Source organism: Hoplias malabaricus, chromosome 8 (genome assembly GCF_029633855.1).
Source record: "Hoplias malabaricus isolate fHopMal1 chromosome 8, fHopMal1.hap1, whole genome shotgun sequence".
NCBI classification, from domain to species: Eukaryota; Metazoa; Chordata; class Actinopteri; order Characiformes; family Erythrinidae; genus Hoplias; species Hoplias malabaricus.
Window position 1 is genome coordinate 17494507 of NC_089807.1, and position 18924 is coordinate 17513430.

The 18924-nt window shown below is 36.9% G+C and overlaps 1 protein-coding gene across 3 annotated transcripts; it reads right to left on the bottom strand.

Moving 5' to 3' along the window:
* Positions 1–1649: 1649 nt before the first annotated feature.
* On the bottom strand, positions 1650–18280 carry alox5a (arachidonate 5-lipoxygenase a). Of its 3 annotated transcripts, none has more exons than XM_066678922.1 (14): positions 18090–18280; positions 14888–15086; positions 14356–14437; positions 13730–13852; positions 9974–10080; positions 8574–8746; positions 8331–8477; positions 7197–7400; positions 6987–7073; positions 5805–5983; positions 5342–5463; positions 3882–3982; positions 2989–3159; positions 1650–2008 (listed from the first exon to the last, which is right to left on the bottom strand). In XM_066678922.1, exons 1-14 carry the CDS (start codon positions 18237–18239, stop codon positions 1982–1984), a joined length of 1872 nt encoding a protein of 623 aa, XP_066535019.1. In that variant the 5' UTR covers positions 18240–18280; the 3' UTR covers positions 1650–1981. The 3 variants fall into 3 exon arrangements, with proteins under 3 accessions (XP_066535019.1, XP_066535018.1, XP_066535020.1); XM_066678921.1 differs by having other exon boundaries at positions 1650–2848; XM_066678923.1 differs by having other exon boundaries at positions 1650–2848; positions 18067–18163.
* Between the last annotated feature and the right edge of the window lie 644 nt (positions 18281–18924).

Genomic DNA, 18924 nt, shown 5'->3' on the forward strand with positions numbered 1-18924 from the left:
TATGAAGAATAATTTAAAACCATGCAAAGAGACTAGATGAAGTACAGTGAACCTCTCTGTATGTCTATTTATATTCTTAATTTTAAGTTGAGCCAAATTTCCTGAAAGGTTGCACCTCTATCTTGGAATTCATTATACCATAACTAAATTACAGTGAATTCCCATCTTATTAAGTTCACCTAACTTGTAGCTACAGGCACTGACTATATTGTCATATACACCCACTATGACTGAGTGCTCATGGTAGGTTTACTGAATATTATGATTATTTGCAAATTATTAGCACCATTCTCCCATTTCCATTAATGGAAAGGAGCTGATTTAAATATTTATTTGAATAGTGGGCCATTTTCTACAGTGTTACTTAAGGGTTTACACCATGGGTGTCAAACCAAATCCACGGGGGGCCGGTGTGTGTGCAGGTGTTCTTTTCAACCAAGCAGAAGCCTCACACTACTGAAAGTCAAAATCTATTGATTAGGCCCATTGATTAAAAACAGGTGGAATGAGGTGTGTCTTCTGCTTGGTTGAAAAGAACACCTGCACCCACACCAGCCCTCGGTGGATCTGGTTTGAGACCCCTGGTTTACACATTTAAACTGATTACAATCCAATACTGTGCTGAGTACAAAACAAACAATACAGTCCTTTAATTCTGTAATCAAATTAAAATAATGATTGTAGACATGAGCGACCTAATGGATTTCATAAGTTTGCAGTTCACCCTATGATCAGATTACCAAAAATATATAATTAAAATATCAGAAGTGCTATGTATTTCGTTTTCACTGAAACCTAATATTTTAAATTATATAACTAGTAGAGGGTATCTAGTACTGTCGGAGAAAAACTATGCCCTTTTTTTTCAAATCACAAAGGCTGCTTTTCCTACATTTGACTTCCCACAAAACAGTTCGCCCACTTGCTGGAAATAAGTGTACTGAGTAAAAATGGCAGACATTATAAAGGACAAGAACTGCTGTGATATTTCAGCCAAAGCATGTCCCAAAGATTTCAAGACCCCAGGGGACTGCTGTAAATAGTGGTATAATATGTACCTTTTGAAGTTCTATTCAGGAATTAATTTGACAGGAAAATCTATCTGAGCTCTCAAGTTATGCATGAGCTCCATTATTTATCAGTCTATATACTAGATAGGAACAAAGTATTCATTTCCTTTTAAAATTCCACTAACCAATGTGGGTAAGGGGAAGTTTTACTATGTTCTTTCTTTGGCTAATTAGTCCAGATTAAAAAAAAATATATGAAATCCATCCATCCATCCATTGTCTGTAACCGCTTATCCAATTCAGGGTCACGGTGGGTCCAGAGCCTACTTGGAATCATTGGGCGCAAGGCGGGAACATACCCTGGAGGGGACAGAAATATGAAATTTCACCAAATTTAGATGAAGCCAATAACGGTTTGAATTAAAAGTTACTGAATCATCAAACAGAAAATGATGTGTAGCAATTAGGCTAAAAGTAACCTATATACAAAACCCATGCAGATCACACAGACAAAAAGCGCAATGGAGAACCCACACAGAAATGATTGGGTTGAATCTGAATTATTTGTTGCTTATTTTTAAATTATTTTAATTATTGTGGTTTCATGAGTTGGATAAATCAGGTACATCAGAATGGGATTCAAAAGATGCCTTTATTTAATATTTTCATCTTAAAAAAACAAATAGACCTTTTCAAAATTGAAAAACAAAAAACCCATTTCATTAACTTTTTGTTTGGAACAATAAAACCCTTTAGATCTCCTTAAAAGTAAATAGGAAACAGGCATAATAAACGAGGCATAAATTAATACAAAGTATTTTCTCTACTTCCATATGTCTAAGAAGTGCTGTTATTCAGTTTAAGTTTGTACATCATTTGCACTGGTCCAAATTCAGACTTCATTCATTCATTCATTATCTGTAACCGCTTATCCAGTTCAGGGTCATGGTGGGTCCAGAGCCTACCTGGAATCATTGGGCGCAAGGCGGGAACATACCCTGAAGGGGACAAAAATATGAAATTTCACCAAACCAGATCCCTGGAGCTGTGTGACTGCGACACTACCTGCTGCCCCACCGTGCCGCCTAAATTCAGACTTTCTATGATTAAAAACTGACATGGATTCCACATGTGATTGATGAAGATTGGCCAAGTGTCACCCTTTGCATACATTCTGGACGTGTCAGAAGATACACACTTTTGGGCAATTTATTTTTGAGATCTTTTATTTAACTGTTTGGTGTGGCCCCTGTGGAAACCCATTGTAAATGGAAACCCATTGTGACACTGTAAATGGCTTTTTAATGGAAAATCTGACTTGTGTATATATATGTGTATATGTTCGTATGATATTCACATATCTATGTTTGATATCTGTGTTTGGTTATGTGATAAAATATGCAATATACAATAAAAAGACACTGAACAAAACATTTCCACTTTCATGTGCTAAAAATGGATCACCAAAAGATACATATCAAATCATGTCATAACTGATCAAATGCAGAAAATTCTAGAAAAATATAAATTGTATATATATTGCAGAAACATCAGGATATTAGCCATGAAAGCTTGTGTGCATAGAACAAAAAATCCAAAACTTTATTAGGCCACAGAAGCATTTGGTCAAAAAAAGCAATATGCAAACATATGTAGGCTCAGACAGCCACACTGTTAGGGATTCTGTCTGGGGACAGGTAGTAATAAGGCAGCTTCTTCCCCTCGTTGCGATTCTTGATGAATTTGGACACTTCGGACAGATTTTTACGAAAATTCTCCATAGCCTTCTTTACCGGTTTCTCAATGAAATGCTCATCAGGATACATGCCTAAGAACAACTGTAAAGAAAACACCTCAACAAACCTGTGTAGGACTTTAGATAGTGTAGCAACATCTGACTGTTTACATTGCACTTCAGGAGTATACCAGTAAAATTGTATTAAAGTATTATATGTGTTCTAATGGTTACTGTGCTCACCTCATTTTCCTGGAACTGACTGAGGGCCCAAACTGCTCCCAGATGCCAGCAGGAGCGACCACGATCAGGCAGACTCTCCACTATGAACTTCATATCCACCTGGCCCTTTTTGGTTGGAGGGGGCTTGCGCATTGTGGGGGGTGCATTTGGGATCCATGAACACCAATCGTACTAGAAGGATTTTGAAGAGAATTAAACTTATAACTCATTAATTCTGGATATTTACTAGTATGGAAGAAAGATACATTTTCAGTCATGATCAGAACCAGTGACTTTGTTGCCTGCATCACTGAGTGCATACAGGAGTGTAACCATGGGGAAGAACTGACCAGTTAACTGACAGGGGACTTGTAGTTAAAGGTTTGCTTTGGTGTATGATTTTCATTTTGGAAAGGGTGTCCACTGAGAAAATATTTGCACATGGCACAAAAATATCCCTATAATTTAATCATAAATATTATAAACTACATATGTATATTATTTTCAGCATACACAAATATGTCTTTACTTAAGACTAAGGAAAAGTATATGTCCAAAGGTTTGCAGCATGTTCATGCAGATGTGACTATGAGATGGTCTCTATTTTTGTTTACTATCATTAGTTTAGCTTTATAAGTTATTTTTATTTGGTGAAGGAAAATACACTCCTTGTTGATTGTCTATATTCTAATCTTTTTGACCGGTTTTGATTTATTTGTTTGATTCATTAACTAAAGGCAATCCAATGATTGTTATTGACTAATCGCTTTAGATGTTGATATATGATCAGTGGAGCTGAGAGTGGACAGTGAGCGTAGAAAAAAACGAGTTGGTCATGTTATGTTATGATTTATTATCAATTTAGGACGGGTTATGAAGAAGAACAGAAGAAGAAGATTGGGGGAAAGCTCTACCTGTCCAAAGTTGATGGCAGCATGATGTGCAGAAGCATTGAAGATGACAACAGTCAAATATTCGACCAGCTGCTCTCGGGTCTGAAGCGATTTAGGGAACTCTGCGAACGAAAACAGTGTGCTTTCACTGAACGTGCTCAGACTTGACTCAAAATTATGTCTGTTTTAGGGAACATTGTGTCTGCAGTTGTGATTCAGAAGAAGTTACTGCACTGTGAAAGTCAGGTTTTAAAAACACCTTTCAAAAGATCTCTGAGAGCTCTGAGCTGTCATAGCCTTGTTACTCTTTTTCTTGAGTGAGCATATCAGTTTTGGTTTTGAATTATTCACTAGGTGTCACTCAGGATCAAACTGAGACTACTAAGATTACTCTGGTGCCCATTGACACAGCAATGTTTTGTGGTTTCCTTAACTGTGGTTTGCTGTTTATTGATATTTGCCCAAAGTGAATCAGCACAAATCTAAACAGTGCCAGAGCGGTACCCATATTGTACTGATTTAGACAATGTAATATAAATTGTGGGCGGCACGGTGGCGCAGCAGGTAGTGTCGCAGTCACACAGCTCCAGGAACCTGGAGGTTGTGGGTTCGATTCCCGCTCCGGGTGACTGTCTGTGAGGAGTTGGTGTGTTCTCCCCGTGTCCGTGTGGGTTTCCTCCGGGTGCTCCGGTTTCCTCCCACAGTCCAAAAACACACGTTGCAGGTGGATTGGCGACTCGAAAGTGTCCGTAGGTGTGAGTGTGTGAGTGAATGTGTGTGTGTCTGTGTTGCCCTGTGAAGGACTGGCGTCCCCTCCAGGGTGTATTCCCGCCTTGCGCCCGATGATTCCAGGTAGGCTCTGGACCCCCCGCGACCCTAAGCTGGATAAGCGGTTACAGATAATGGATGGATGGATGGAATATAAATTGTGTAATGCACTAAAATGGTTTGGCGAAACTGTTTGCCAATTTATTATCAGCATGATAAATGATGACTATTTCTGTTCTTAAAGAAGATTTATGTCATTTTTCATTATGAAGACCATGTTTAACTGTACCACTATATACTGTCTAACATTAACAGATAACCACTGTATACAAACATGTTATTTAGACACACTATATAATAAGTAAAATATGCAATTTGGTCCCTATGAAGACAGAGGGTCAAGCTGTACAGGCAGCTTACACACTTAAAAACAAAAGATGCTACAAAGAGTTTTTTGAGCAATGCCATAGAAGAACCAACATTGATTCCAGAAATAACCATGTTTGTTTAGGAGCGTGAAAAACCTTTTAAAGTAGTAATTCTACAAATTTTCGTTTGGATCTTCCAACATGTGAACTTTCAAGTAACAAACTAAATATTGTGATGAAAATTGTTTACAGAGTAAATGTCTTAAATCAACATGATATACATTCCTTCTGTTGCCCAATCCTACTGCTGAAATATTCACAATAATGTGATAACTTGGTCCTTACCGCAATAGTCAAAATCCTGCATTCCAAAGCTGCAGACATCTTTGACGAATGCTTGTATCTCCTCATCCTCCTGCACTGTCTCGTCACTGGCGTAGTAGATATCCACCACTTCTGACACAAAACTACCAAGAGGCACAAAGCAGTTGCATGTGCTATATTTAATATTATGGCAAATACAAACACTCAGATTCACTAAAAGAAGAATATTTTAGTAGTTAGTAGTCATTACCCATCCCAAATGTTAGCCAGGAGCCCTACACCCTAGCTTTTTATGCCACCAAGATGGAAGAGGAAAAGAAGAAAAATCTAGCTTATGCTTACTCTGAGAAATATTCATTAAGCTCTAGTTTTCAAATGGCATCTGACATAACATGTCTAGCTTAACATGTTTTTAGGAGAACAGTAACTGCACCACAAGCCTGATCAGGATGAAGAATTTAGAGATAAATGAATAAATGTCTACCTTTTGACAACATCCCACACTCGCATTCCATCATCTCTGTAGAAGTAGTATGGAAGCTCCTCCTGACTCTCCATGCCTCGAGCCTTTATGGACTCTGGGAAGCACAGGGACTTGTAGGTAAATTTCTTCATGGCCTTCTGGACAAGCTGTACATGGCCACCTCCACCTGTGCCATTAGCCTAGGCGCACACACACACACACACACAAACACACACATTATATTTCAGTTATAACAAAACCTCATTACTTTTTTTGAGCGAACATCACTTGACAAAAGATATGGTTAGATATATGTAACCACATATTTTTAGCCCTCTTAAACAGGAAATTTTTATAGATAGCTATGGGGTACAGGAAACACACTCACACACACATGCAACCACAATCACATTACTGGGGTGCAAATATTTCCCTATATGTTTTTGAAAGAATACAATGTTCTTATTATAATATCTTGTAGAAATTGCATTTGTGTATTTCAATTCCCAAAAACTGTAGGAACATTTGAATCATAATATGTTTTTTTTTAATTCTGCTTTTTAAAAATGGGCTAAAGCTAGGGCTACATATTTAATCAAAATTTCATGTCCAAATTAAATGTAATAAAACCTTTATATAAAATCTACTCCATAAACAGAGTAGATTTTTGGCACACACTATTTAGTGAGAAACAAAACAAATGTGCCTGTCTTTCTGATGGAAAAAATTGTGCCTGAGCTTAATTTAAATTTTGATGCATTTGACCATCGATGCAAATACGTTGTTTTCCCCAAATCCTTCATGATTAGTAGAAATATTTGTGGACTGTAAAAAAAAGTGTCCTTTAAAAAACACAGACAGTTCTGGGGCTTTATTCTGCTGAGGCTGAACAATAGCTCCACCCACTAAACTAACCTGTTTTTTATTGATTATCTGATTTTGTAATCATTTTAAGGATAAACTTTATATTACATTACAAATTCTCTCCTTAAATATTATTTTCCCTGTAATTTTGTGGAATTTGCAGCCATGTTCATTGCACATATATTAATGTGTGATAGCATTTTTAATTCCTGCAAAAATTACTTTTTGCAGGAAAATTTTGTAAATTATTCAGAAATCAGTTGGTCCCAGAATTCAAAGCAGCATACAATAAAGTTGTGTAATTGCTACATCTGTAACAAAACTGCAGTAGTGTCCCACCTTATCAAAGAGTCCGTTCTCACAGATGAGTTGCTCGCGAGCTTTGGTGTTTATGGCAATAGTGAAGCGAATATGTGGCACAAGCATCTGGAAGTTCAGAGCACACATCATTAAACATAGGAGCAAACTTCTTTGCACAGTTTAATGTGGAGTATTTGTGCATGGGTTGTGTTGCAGTCATACAAAAGATTTAAAGTGAACATTTCAGACCTTATAGACAGGATGAACAGCAGGCAGCTGTCTGAACATGGCAATACCGAAAACCTCTGATATCAGATGAGTCCTGAGGAGGTGTGTGACTGTCTGATGCACTTGAAAGTCAGATGATCTGACCCAGATCTTAGCCAGCAGCCAATCATAAGTATCATCACTGGGGAGGAAAATGGGGTTCTCGTCTCCTGGAGTCTGATTCAGCTTTTACAACATATGAAAAATTCATGTTACAATTGTGTCATCAATAATTGCACATCAAAAGTTTAATACAGTTTTGGTATAAAAGTTTTTTAAATTATATTAATTTTATATTATTCTACCCTTTACATAGCATCATTGTGTACATCATGTACACATAATTTTGGATATGGATGTATTTTCCTGGTCAGCAGCTATGCTCCTATTATAGTCCAGGCCGAGTATACATGAAATTATTTATGTTCTAGTAAAGCAATATTGCTCATAGTCAAGCAAGAAATATAGTGCCATATGCAAATACTGGTGCATCGCTATTCAAATGACATGCTGTTCTAAGAAATATATGTTGACAAGGAAACATCCGTGGAATTAACCCTGTTGCAAACCTTCATACACAGTCATTTATTTACTGAATTTATAATGTTCAAAGAAGATAAACTGTGAGGAGTTACTGTTTCCAATGTGCTAAACTAAACAAATAACTCAGAACACAATGACAGGAATTTACAGGAATATAGAATAAAATGCTGAGAAATTTTAGGGTGTGTACCTCTTAGAAGACTTTTTTTAACCTCACTAAACTGAGAAAATCAAAAGGTCCTTTAATCAGAAAACAAAAAAGAGATTGCCTTCATATCATTAGTTTCTCCTAGACCACAAGAAGATTAGATGGAAAGACAAAGGACACTTTAGATTGTGTCTCCTGCTGCTCAGGAAAAAAAATCATAAAATCATCAACATTTGCTGAGATTATAACTTCCATGGTTATCTGCTGCTCAACAAAAAATAGGAACTCAACCATTTTTCATCCAACACGAAGAACCTGCTATAAATATCTGTTATCATTTTTTTCTGGGCTTCAATTCATCAGAAAACAATTTTGGCAATAAAAGCAGGGATGCCCAAATATTTGAATGAGAATGTAAAATGTACCTGGATTGCAATTGGCAAAACTTTGTTCTGGCTGTTCTTGTAGAGCAGGCATATTGGTGCAACCAGATACTGAATTGTGCACGGGTCTGTGGTATTTGGAGATATATCATCCATTATCTCATAATCTGCTAAGTATATGTTTCCTGCCTGCAGGCCAAAAACGAAAGCACATCAACAGATAACCGAGATCACGGTCATAATCAGGACTGTCACAGTGAGCTTAGCTTCTGTTTGAGTGCTTACTTTCAGCTCCTCTTCCAGAGTGAGGTCTCTCTCTAGGCAGTCAGCCACCATTTCATGTGTGACTGGAAAATTCTCTGGTATTTGGGTACACTTCTGGATAACGACAGGATTGCAGCCATTTAAGAACTGGTATCCAAACATGAAGTCTTCCTTCCAGTGTTGCATCACATACTCTGGTCAAACAGGAAAAATCACATAGCTATAAGATTATAAAGGTCAGACACTTAAACATTTGGTAATATTTTAATGCACAATCTCCATTTCCAAAAAAAATGTTGGGACACTGTGCCAAGCGTAAAAAGATGCAATGATGCGCAGATCATTTAAATCCTATATTTAATTGAAAATGGTACAAAGGCAACATTCATTTATTCAATGATTGCCTGTAACAGCTTATCTAGTTCAGGTTCACAGTGGGCCTGGAGCCTACCTGGAATCACTTGCAAAAGAAGGGAACACACCCTGGAGGGGGTGCCAGTCCTTTGCAGGGCGACAAACTCTCACACATTCACACCTACACAGCAAATTCTCCAGTGTTAAATCAACTCTATTAGTGTAGACTTAACACTGAGAATGTTAAATTATTACACTAACAGTGTTAATATAACACTAATAGTGTTGATTTAACACTGGTGAATTTGCTGTGTATGGACAACTTTGAGGAGTCAGTCCATCTACCAATGTGTGTTTTTGGACCGTGGGAGGAAACCTGAGCACCTGGAGGAAACCAGAGCACCGGAGGAAACCCATGTTGACATGAGGAAAACATGTCACAAACAATTGGTGACAGGGACATGATTACCAAGGTGTTGCATCACCTCTCTTTTAACAGCGCTCTGTATATTTTTGGGAACTGCTGAGACCAATTGCTGTAAATTAAAAAGTGAAATATTTTTCTGTGCTTGCTCGATATACTATTTCAGCTGCTCAACATAGCGAGGTTGCTGTTATAGTGTATTTCATTTTATCATGCACCTATTTTTTGCACATCATTGCATTCTGTTTTTAAATCTAAATTTTGCACATCATCAGCTTTTCTGGAAATGGCATTTGTAGGTCAACAATAAGTCTTTCACAACATCTGACTTTAACCTACATAAACTTGTATAAAGGCTTATTCCAAAAGCACACTGCTTGTCTATTTCCTTCTAGAAACTGTTACTCATGGTTGTTGGAATAAGATGTACAGATGATAAGTGAGGCATAGGTGTAGGTGTCATGAAGTCTTAAGTTATTAGGTAGATGTCATAAATCCTTGTGAATAACGAGCTAAAATATTCTCTTAAACACTTAAATCAGAGCCATAATATATGCATACATTTAAGTGTATGTATAATTATCTTGGGTGTAAATATAAGGCAGTAAATATAAAATTCTGAAATATTCACATCAGACTCAACCTGATATTGTGTTCTTGATCCTCACAAAGATCCGTTCAAAATCAGAGAAATCACCCCATGAGGACTGGAACATGTGCATGAACTGGTTAATGTAGAGGTTCTCTATCCTAAAAGAGGGAGAACAACATGGTAAGTACCACAGTAAATGTGTGTGAATATTCCCAAATAAATAAAAGAAAAGAGCCTCCTTAAAAATCTCAGCAGTTTCTTCAAGGATCAGAATTTTTTATTTAACCCTTAATTTAACCAAATTAATCTGTAAAATTGTCTGTAAACAAGCTCTTTTTTACAATGTCGGTCACTGCAGATGAAGAGTTAGCTTGTGTCTGCTCATGCTGATATGTCTCCTGAGAAACAGCCCATGTATCTCACCTGTGTCTCTTCTTGAGTTTTGGTAGAGGGCTCAGTAAAGTGGTCTCATTTTAGGGGTACCACTAAGCCTCATGTTCAATTTTTGAGCAATGTTTTGACCAATCTTGGTTAGCAAAGTTTGTGTCAAGATTAAAACTGCTATTTCACTTCATGTTTTCTTAAGCAAGAACATAATGCAATAAGGTGCAATTATTGTTTATTGTGCAACATACAATGAAATGTGTCTTCCGCATTTAACCCATCTTTGGCAGAAAACGTACATTTGCTGTAAGGGCTGTGAACACACACCCTGAGCAGCAGGGAGGGTTTCAGTGACTTGCTGAAGGGCACTTCAGCCATGGATATTCTTTCTGGTACCAAGCCTGGTCCTCTAACAATTAGGCCAAGGCTGCCCAAACATAGTTCTATGGTGTCTGCTTTAAACTATGTAGAATAAATTTAGTAATTCAGAAAACGACCTAACAAATCACGAAGTATCTTTTTTGAGGAGCTCCTTAGGGTCCACCAAAAGCTTCTTTAGTTAAACGATGTCATGCGCGGTTACTGATAATGATTGAATGAATGCTGCAGCTGCAAGCTGTAATGCTGAATGATTTTTTCATCTAAACATCCCACATATATGAGGTTTTCTGAGAAGTGGTAATTCAGTCAATCTGAAACTGCTTTCATAAACATTAACACTGACGTCCACTAAATTTAAATAATTTACATATGCAACTGATTCTTGACATCTCACTGTCAAAAGAAAAACATGTCCATCTCCATTTTTCTCTGTATTAAACAGGGTGAGAGAAACTGTTTCATCACACAACTTCCTCTAGCTTATCTCCTTCTTTCTTTGACCATCACTCTTATCAAACCTACCCCTGCTCTCATTCTTCTTTTTCCTCTTACTCCTCCCCCACTTCCCATTTTCTTCATCATCCCACTTATCCCTCATCAAACTTCTCTTCTTCCTCCCTATTCCCTACCTATACATTCTTAGTACAGGTATGAAGCCAAAGTCTTATGATAATTTTTCCCCCTATGTAGTCACACTGAAATTCAGTATATTTTTTTTAGATTTGGCAAATAGTTTTTCAATCCCTTTTTGTCTTTACTGGAATAATGTGTTTAGTTTTCATAGTGATTGCAACAATACTAATGATGGAAATGGTCTGATGATGTCTTTATATACCCTCAGAAAGTGTCACTTTCTAAAAACATTACAAACCCTTTCCTAGAATCTAGAATCATTTACAAAATTAGTAGATTATATCAATACCAAGAATTTACTGAATATCCCTTATTTATATTCACCATTTTCTGCATATCATTTGCACGTTGCCAATGTGCTTAACATTTGAATGTTTAATGAAAACTCGATCAGTGGATATAGTCCAGAATTACTTGTAATGAAATCTGTTTACGTTAACTTACATTAAATTCAAATTCAAAGTTATCCTGTAAAGCTACAGTTTTACACATGTTTAGATTACTATGAAGGATATGCTATATCATGGTTGTATTTATTTAACTGTTTAAATATGATAAGCATAATACTACTAGAATAACTTCCCAGAATGGGCTATAAATACACAAGGAGTCCCAAGGTATTTAGACAGCTCCTATAATGATAACACTACTATTGGCTGTACAATACTTGGAAAGGCTTGCCGCTAATCACTTGGCACTGGTTCAGCCAGAGCTGCAGCACATGGTCCTAAAGTCACCATTCCCAGTGCAAAAAGGTGGCCTGTGAAGCAGAGGAACTGCATTCTCTGCAGTGATGGTGATTCATTTATTAGCATTAGGAGGTGGCGTGGTGATTGATATCCAGATCTAATCTTCCAGTGTCCGTACCACACCTCTCTAGTGTTTGTTCCCACAGCTATGTTTCAGTAGCTAGTGTGAAGCCTTCTAAGAAGAGCAGAAGCTGTTACACCATCAAACTTTATTCCAGTCACAGACACACACACCGACATTGATGATTGCAGAATAATCCCTAAAAAGAAAGAACACTCTGTCATCACCTTCAGGAACCTGACGAAAGTAACTTATTTTGTAACTTATTTTTCATTCATAAAGTTTTAAAATGAAATGTGATGTGATATTAGCGCAAATATTGCAAGATTTATTTCCTTTCTTTTGTTGTACTCAGCAAATCACCAGTAACTATGTATTACAATGTGCAGACATTTGTTTCTTGCAGAAAACATATATATCTATCAATATATATACTCTCGGAAAAACTGTCAATATGTTAGCACACTTAAAAAAAAAGAGCACCTTTTATATATAAGTTTTATGTAGCACCTTTCCAAAAAGACATTTATATGACACCAAAGATGGTTTACTTAATTTCAACAACGTTTTTAAGATTTTTCTTTCCTTGAAGAAAAATAAATTTCATCTTTACTGGAATAATGGTAGTGTTAATGATTGTTTATCACTATAATTAGACAATGGCTTTCAACTTTCTTCAAATTTGGGAACAAATATAAAACACTCAGGCTGTATGGTGGACAGCTAATGTTTTGGAATCAACAATCAAGCCCAAAGCGATGCTCAAATTTGATCAACATACATATGTTGCTCATGATGGTTTAGTTTTCATAGCGATTGCAACAATACAATGACAGAAATGGGCTGATGATTTCTTTATATACCTTCAGAAAGTGTCACTTTCTAGAACAACCCCCCCCCCCCCCCACACACACACACACACACACACACACACACAAACACACACACTGATACTGATGAATGCAGAACAGTCCCTGAGCATGCAGAAATCTTTAAACTTTCAGCCATGTAGCGCACTAGTGACATTAGAGTCATTATTGTGTAGAAAATACAAATGAATGGAGATATACGGATGGATAGTCAGGGTCACGATGCAACTTGTCATAGCCAAACATAGGCAACAATGTTTGTATTCAGCTGTACAGAAATATATGCAAATGTGTTGTACAATTACAGTACAATGACTCTCCTGTTGGAAAGACCCGGAACTCAACCTCGGTGGGTAGGCACAACTGCAGCAGGTTGTAACATGTAAAAATTGACTTTGTACCTTTCATAATAAGTACCAAAAGCAGGCATTCCAAAGGTACTGTTCCCTCACCCCAGACAACGTATTCATCCACCACGCTATAGGATTTATATCCTTATAGGTGATACTTGGCACTGAGGATGGTGACCCTAAGCTTATGTGCTGCTTACTCAGAGAGATCTTTCCAAATGGAAATGTTTTTCTCTGTAAATTAGACGGCAAAATAATGTGGCTGCTAGCAATGGGTGCACCTTAATGTACCTCATACTACTCATTAGAAGAAGAGGTGTTTAAAACTTTTGGACAGTGTATAAGAAATGCTGATGATACGTTCACGCCTCAGGACTCACGCTTTGCTGTAGTTGAGGATGAAGTCTACTCCTTTCTCGCTGTCAAACTGGATGTCTCGTGGGAGATCTTTATGGGCTTTGGCATCAATGCTCATGGGAAACCCAGGGTGCCATTCCTTCCATCTTAAACAAGAAACATTATGTATCAGCTGCATTCCTGCTTATGATAACTTGTAAATGTTACTATTTTGATCACATAAATCACACATTTTATGGTGCATGCACATTTAAAAACTGTCACCGGGGTAGTATCTTTCACAGTCAGTGTTGTGGTACATTCAAACTTTTGTAATTCTTACAAGGGAAAAAATTATACTATGTTCCATTGCCACTGGAAATTTTTGACTTATTAATTTAATATTCCCCAACTCAAACCCAGGCTCTCTATTTTCTTTTTCTATTCTAAAAACCTATATAGTGAATATAGTGAATATAGTGAACAATTATGCCACATTTACATTTTTTATATTTTAATTTAAAAACAAATGTAACTGTACAGTAACATGGTGAACTTAAACACTATACAGTGAGTACAAAGGCTAACCAACTTTATCTTGTCAAGTAAAAAAAAAATAAAATAAAATAAAAAAATAAAAAACATTGGAACAAAATAAGCCTGATAAAACCTGTATGTCTTCTGCCTGGTTTCCAGCTCCTTGCGTCTGTGCTGTTTTGCAACTCTACTTTTGTCATTCTGTGGCAAATGAGCTGCAAAATTACAAAATTACATTGACAAATTACAGTCTGTCATCACCTTTGTAAATCTCATGAAAGTGTTATATATTTGTTACAAGTACCTTATTCTGTAAATCGGTATGTATTCATTTGTATTCATAATTTTTTCAAATTAAATGTGATGTGATATTAGCTCAAAATTTCAAGTTTAGTTCCTTTCCTCATATATATATATATATATATATATATATATATATATACTGTCAACGTGTTAGTACAAAAAAAAGAGCACCTTTTATAGAGTTCAACATAGCACCTTTCAGAAAAGGCTCCATATGGCAAAAAAAGGGTTTACTTAAAGATAGGGTAGGTGATTTGTCTTAAAATATTTTTGTTATATAAATAACATTACACTGTTGTACCATGTTCTCTGGCAGTCTATATATTCTACATGGATAAGATGATTACATTTGACAAACAGACCTCGTCCATCACGCAGGACAATCTCTTTATCATCCACTACCCAGCGGAAGCAGGGGAACTCGATATAATCTCCTGAGGGGGTCTTCACTGTTATATATTTACAGTACCAGTCATCATGCATCCAGTATTTCTTCTTTTCAATTTTCACCAGCTCGATCTCCCCCAGGTTTTCCCCTACAGTGATGTCATATGAGTCCACCTTGAATTAAAAAGATTAAGTCAACTGAGAAATCGTAGAAAAAACATCAGAGTTCTCAAAAGTATATTCCTATAGAATTGTGCACAGGTTCCTAAAAACTTTAAATAAGCCATTGTTCAAATATTTTATAACCTCTGAGAATGCTTCTTCTGCAACCCTTGAAACCAGCTCCTCTATCTTTTTCAAAACACCTGCTAATTTAACACCACTGGAATGTTCCACACACCAGAGGAAAATGCAAACTGCCCAAATCTGTCACATCAGTGTATGGATTGCACTTGCACTTGCTAGTTCTGCACACACAGAAATTATGGAAATATCACGGACATCCTACCAACTTATTGAGCAAAGCCAATTGTATTGTCATGGACTCCTGGTCTCAGATGGCTGAGACAACACCAAGGATTACACTGACAACCTCCTGATAATAGAGCTGGTCCTTAGATGACAGTGCCACTCAGGAGCCTTATAAAGTGCTTTTAAACCACTTAGAATTGATAATATAAAAAAACAGTCAAAAAAGCATAATAGATATGAAAGGGGAACTGTGAAGAGTCAAGTTGAAGAAGACTTGAGAGTGTAAGAAGGTTTGTAGAGAAAAAAAAGATTGAGGAGATAAGAAGGTGCACGAATAATGAGTGTAAAGTGATTATTTGATCAGAGATAGGAAGAGGAACAGCAAAGTTCTGGGCCATGTGAATGGAAGTATGGAATGGCATATTTCAGGCAGCTAGAGATGAAAGTGTGAATTAGATATTCAGCTGCAGATTGAGAGAGACATAGATAATTTAATTGATATTGAAAAGTTGAAAAAAATGAAGTTTTAACTCTACAGTAGACATGAGCATAAAATGAAAGATTTGGGTCAAGAATAATGCCCAGATTTGGACAAAACAGATCTGGCCCACTTCTGGCAAAGAAATGGCTGTGTTGGCTATGGCAAACTGGATTTGAAGCAAAAGCTGTCCCAAAAAGTGATCCTATCCCCATGTGATCCTAACCAGGTGTTTGTGTGGTCCTGATGTAGCAAGCAGGGGTGGTCAGCTTATGTGTTGTAAGTCAATGTGACAAATTCATTCATTCAGTCAGTCATTATCTGTAACCGCTTATCCAGTTCAGGGTCGCGGTGGGTCCAGAGCCTACCTGGAATCATAGGGTGCAAGGTGGGAATACACCCTGGAGGGGGCGCCAGTTCTTCACAGGGCAACACACACACACACTCACACATTCACTAACACAATCACACCTACGAACACTTTTGAGTCACCAACCCACCTACCAACGTGTGTATTTGGACTGTTGGAGGAAACCGGAGCACCCGGAGGAAACCCACGCAGACACAGGGAGAACACACCAACTACTCACAGACAGTCACCCTGAGGAAACCCACAATGAAAATTGGATGTGGGCCACACTTGGGCCAGAATAATTTTCTATCTGGGTATGAGACAGTTTTATTAAGGGTTTCTTTCAAGAAATGCTCCAAAACTAATTAGGATGGAGCCTTTTTGAAGTGACAAGATAATAAACATTCAGAGTGGTGAACCAGCCCAGGTTGGAGCCTAATCCCAGGTTAATTAATGACCAGTCTATGCTGTGGAAAAGACATAGTCTGGATTTTGGTTTTGGCTTGGACTTGATTAGCAATGGTGTGTTCAAAGACATTTGACAAGAATGGAGGACTAGAAATGAGGTGATAAATGCATTTTAAAGAGTGAATATGTGTTTCAGCTGTAGTGGATGTGTATTTATTATGACTACTCAGTCAACAAAACAAAATTTGACTAGGACTAGGCATTTGACTAAGACTGCCCAATGGCCCTGATCAGTAATGCAGATAATCTTTATACAAAACTACACTGAAACAGATGCAAGATATGAACTATTACAGTAACTATTTTACATTTTATCAGGTAATTAACATTTTTAAAACACTGTTCTTTTTTAATTGGTTAATAACAGCTTTTTTTTACTATGTGCATTTTGTCTGAGTCTGTTTTACTGAGTCAGAGAACAAACATAAAAATTTTGGTGTATGTATGAAAACATGGCTTGGAATTTTCAGCAGTTTTTATATTTCTGTAGTTGCTCTAGGCCCCAGAGAAATATCACATTTCATTTTACACAAGTAATAATACACCACAGTTTCAGAAAGGGTTCTTTTCCACCCTTATTAAGTGATGGTTTGGTTTAAGGTTTACTTTTAAATTAGTCTGTTTTTCCTCTTTTGGCTCATTCTGTTTCCTGCCTGCAGCTTTCCATGAGGTGGATTCTTTAAACTTTAAAAGGGCTCTTCCTACTCTCTTATAAATAAGGGTCCTGTAAAGAACCTTGTGTTGGAAGCATTTTCAGGGAACAAGCACAGGTCCTATTAAAATATTGTCTCGTGATTTAACTGCTCTATCAAACCTTAATAACCTTGTAGTTTAAAGGTGACATTAATTAGGTGAGTCTGAGCAGGGAAATCATGACTCTGTGTGGCCCTGATCCGGAAAAAAGGGCCACAGCATGAAATCACTCTTGTTTGGCTACTATGGACTTACGCAGCACTAATATATGAACAGAGGAGGATAATAATCAGTTACAGTTACTCGAGTACATGTACTTAATTTAAACATGGAGATGGATGTGTACATTGCTGAGTATTTTTAAATGGTAATAACTCTAAACCTCGTACATATACGGCAGTATTTTAGTAAGTCAAGATCTGTTTTTTATGTAGCTACATTTTAGCTATTATTCGTTACTAATTAACTTGTGCTTCATGTCAACCAGCTTTAAACCAGCATATCATGCAGCTTTAAAATAAACAGTACTTAAGTAGGACAACCTTTTGTAGCATTGTTTCTTGTTTTTTTTTTCTTTTGTTTTTTTTTTCTTTTGAAGGAATCATTTTAGCCATTATTTTCATTTTAGTTATTATTTTATCTAGGTAATAATACATTTACTTAGGAATATACTTAAGAGTAATCTATTTTACCTTTTGGAAATAAAAGTTCTTACCGCTCCTCTTTCAAAGTCATTATAGAGGGGTTTGTCCAGGAGAGTTCTCTCACTGCAGCCCTCTGTCCCCATCAGGGTCAGGTAGATGTAGTCATCTGTACCAGCAAACCACTGGCTGCCTGTAGCCACGGTCACTGTGTAGCGAGGCATCCTTCACCTACTAAAGAATCAGGATCTGTTTATCCACTGCAGGTTTCTGCAACCTCTCAAAGAGTGTATTTCCCCTTTTCTGATGCACGTACATAATAGTAAAAAAAACCACATACACAGACACACACACACACACACACACATACTTGCTCTCACACAAGCAGACATCCCTGATCTTTACAGATAAAATATGCAAATGCCCTTGCAACATTACCCTGGTTCAGTTCTACAAGGTTCCACCTATAGAGTACTTAAAAGATCAAAAATTATTGTTTAATAAGAAGATATTTAAAAGACATAATAAAAATGCTATTTTCTCAGCATGCATATATACTATTAGATGTTTATCACATACACATTGCTGTGACAACACTGCTGAATCACCAAATCTATTGAAACCTTCTGACCACATTATCGGTTGAATTTCAGTATCTCAGACGTATTGACCTTGCACACTAATTATGAAAAATGTAAAACAGCCACTTGTTGTCCTCCTTTTTTATGGCAATGGCACTAAATTTGTTTGTTTTGGGGTCAGTAAGTCAAGACTCATAGATAAAATTTTTACAGGATGATGTGGTGATAAAAATGTGAGAATGCCGCCCATATATTTACATGTTGATGTACTGTAGTGTGTGTGTTGGTCTGACACGTCACCCGATTTTTCCTTAGTAGAAAGTGTGTA

Bases quoted from the DNA above. Each gene is read 5' to 3' on its own strand.
- alox5a (XM_066678921.1), bottom strand. From the start codon at position 18,239: ATGCCTCGCTACACAGTGACCGTGGCTACAGGCAGCCAGTGGTTTGCT. The intron at 5,464-5,804 runs GTAGACATTTAT...GCCTCTTGGTAG, and splicing joins GTGTGGGATGTTGTCAAAAG to TTTTGTGTCAGAAGTGGTGG. The intron at 3,983-5,341 runs GTAAGGACCAAG...TTTCGTTCGCAG, and splicing joins GCAGGATTTTGACTATTGCG to AGTTCCCTAAATCGCTTCAG.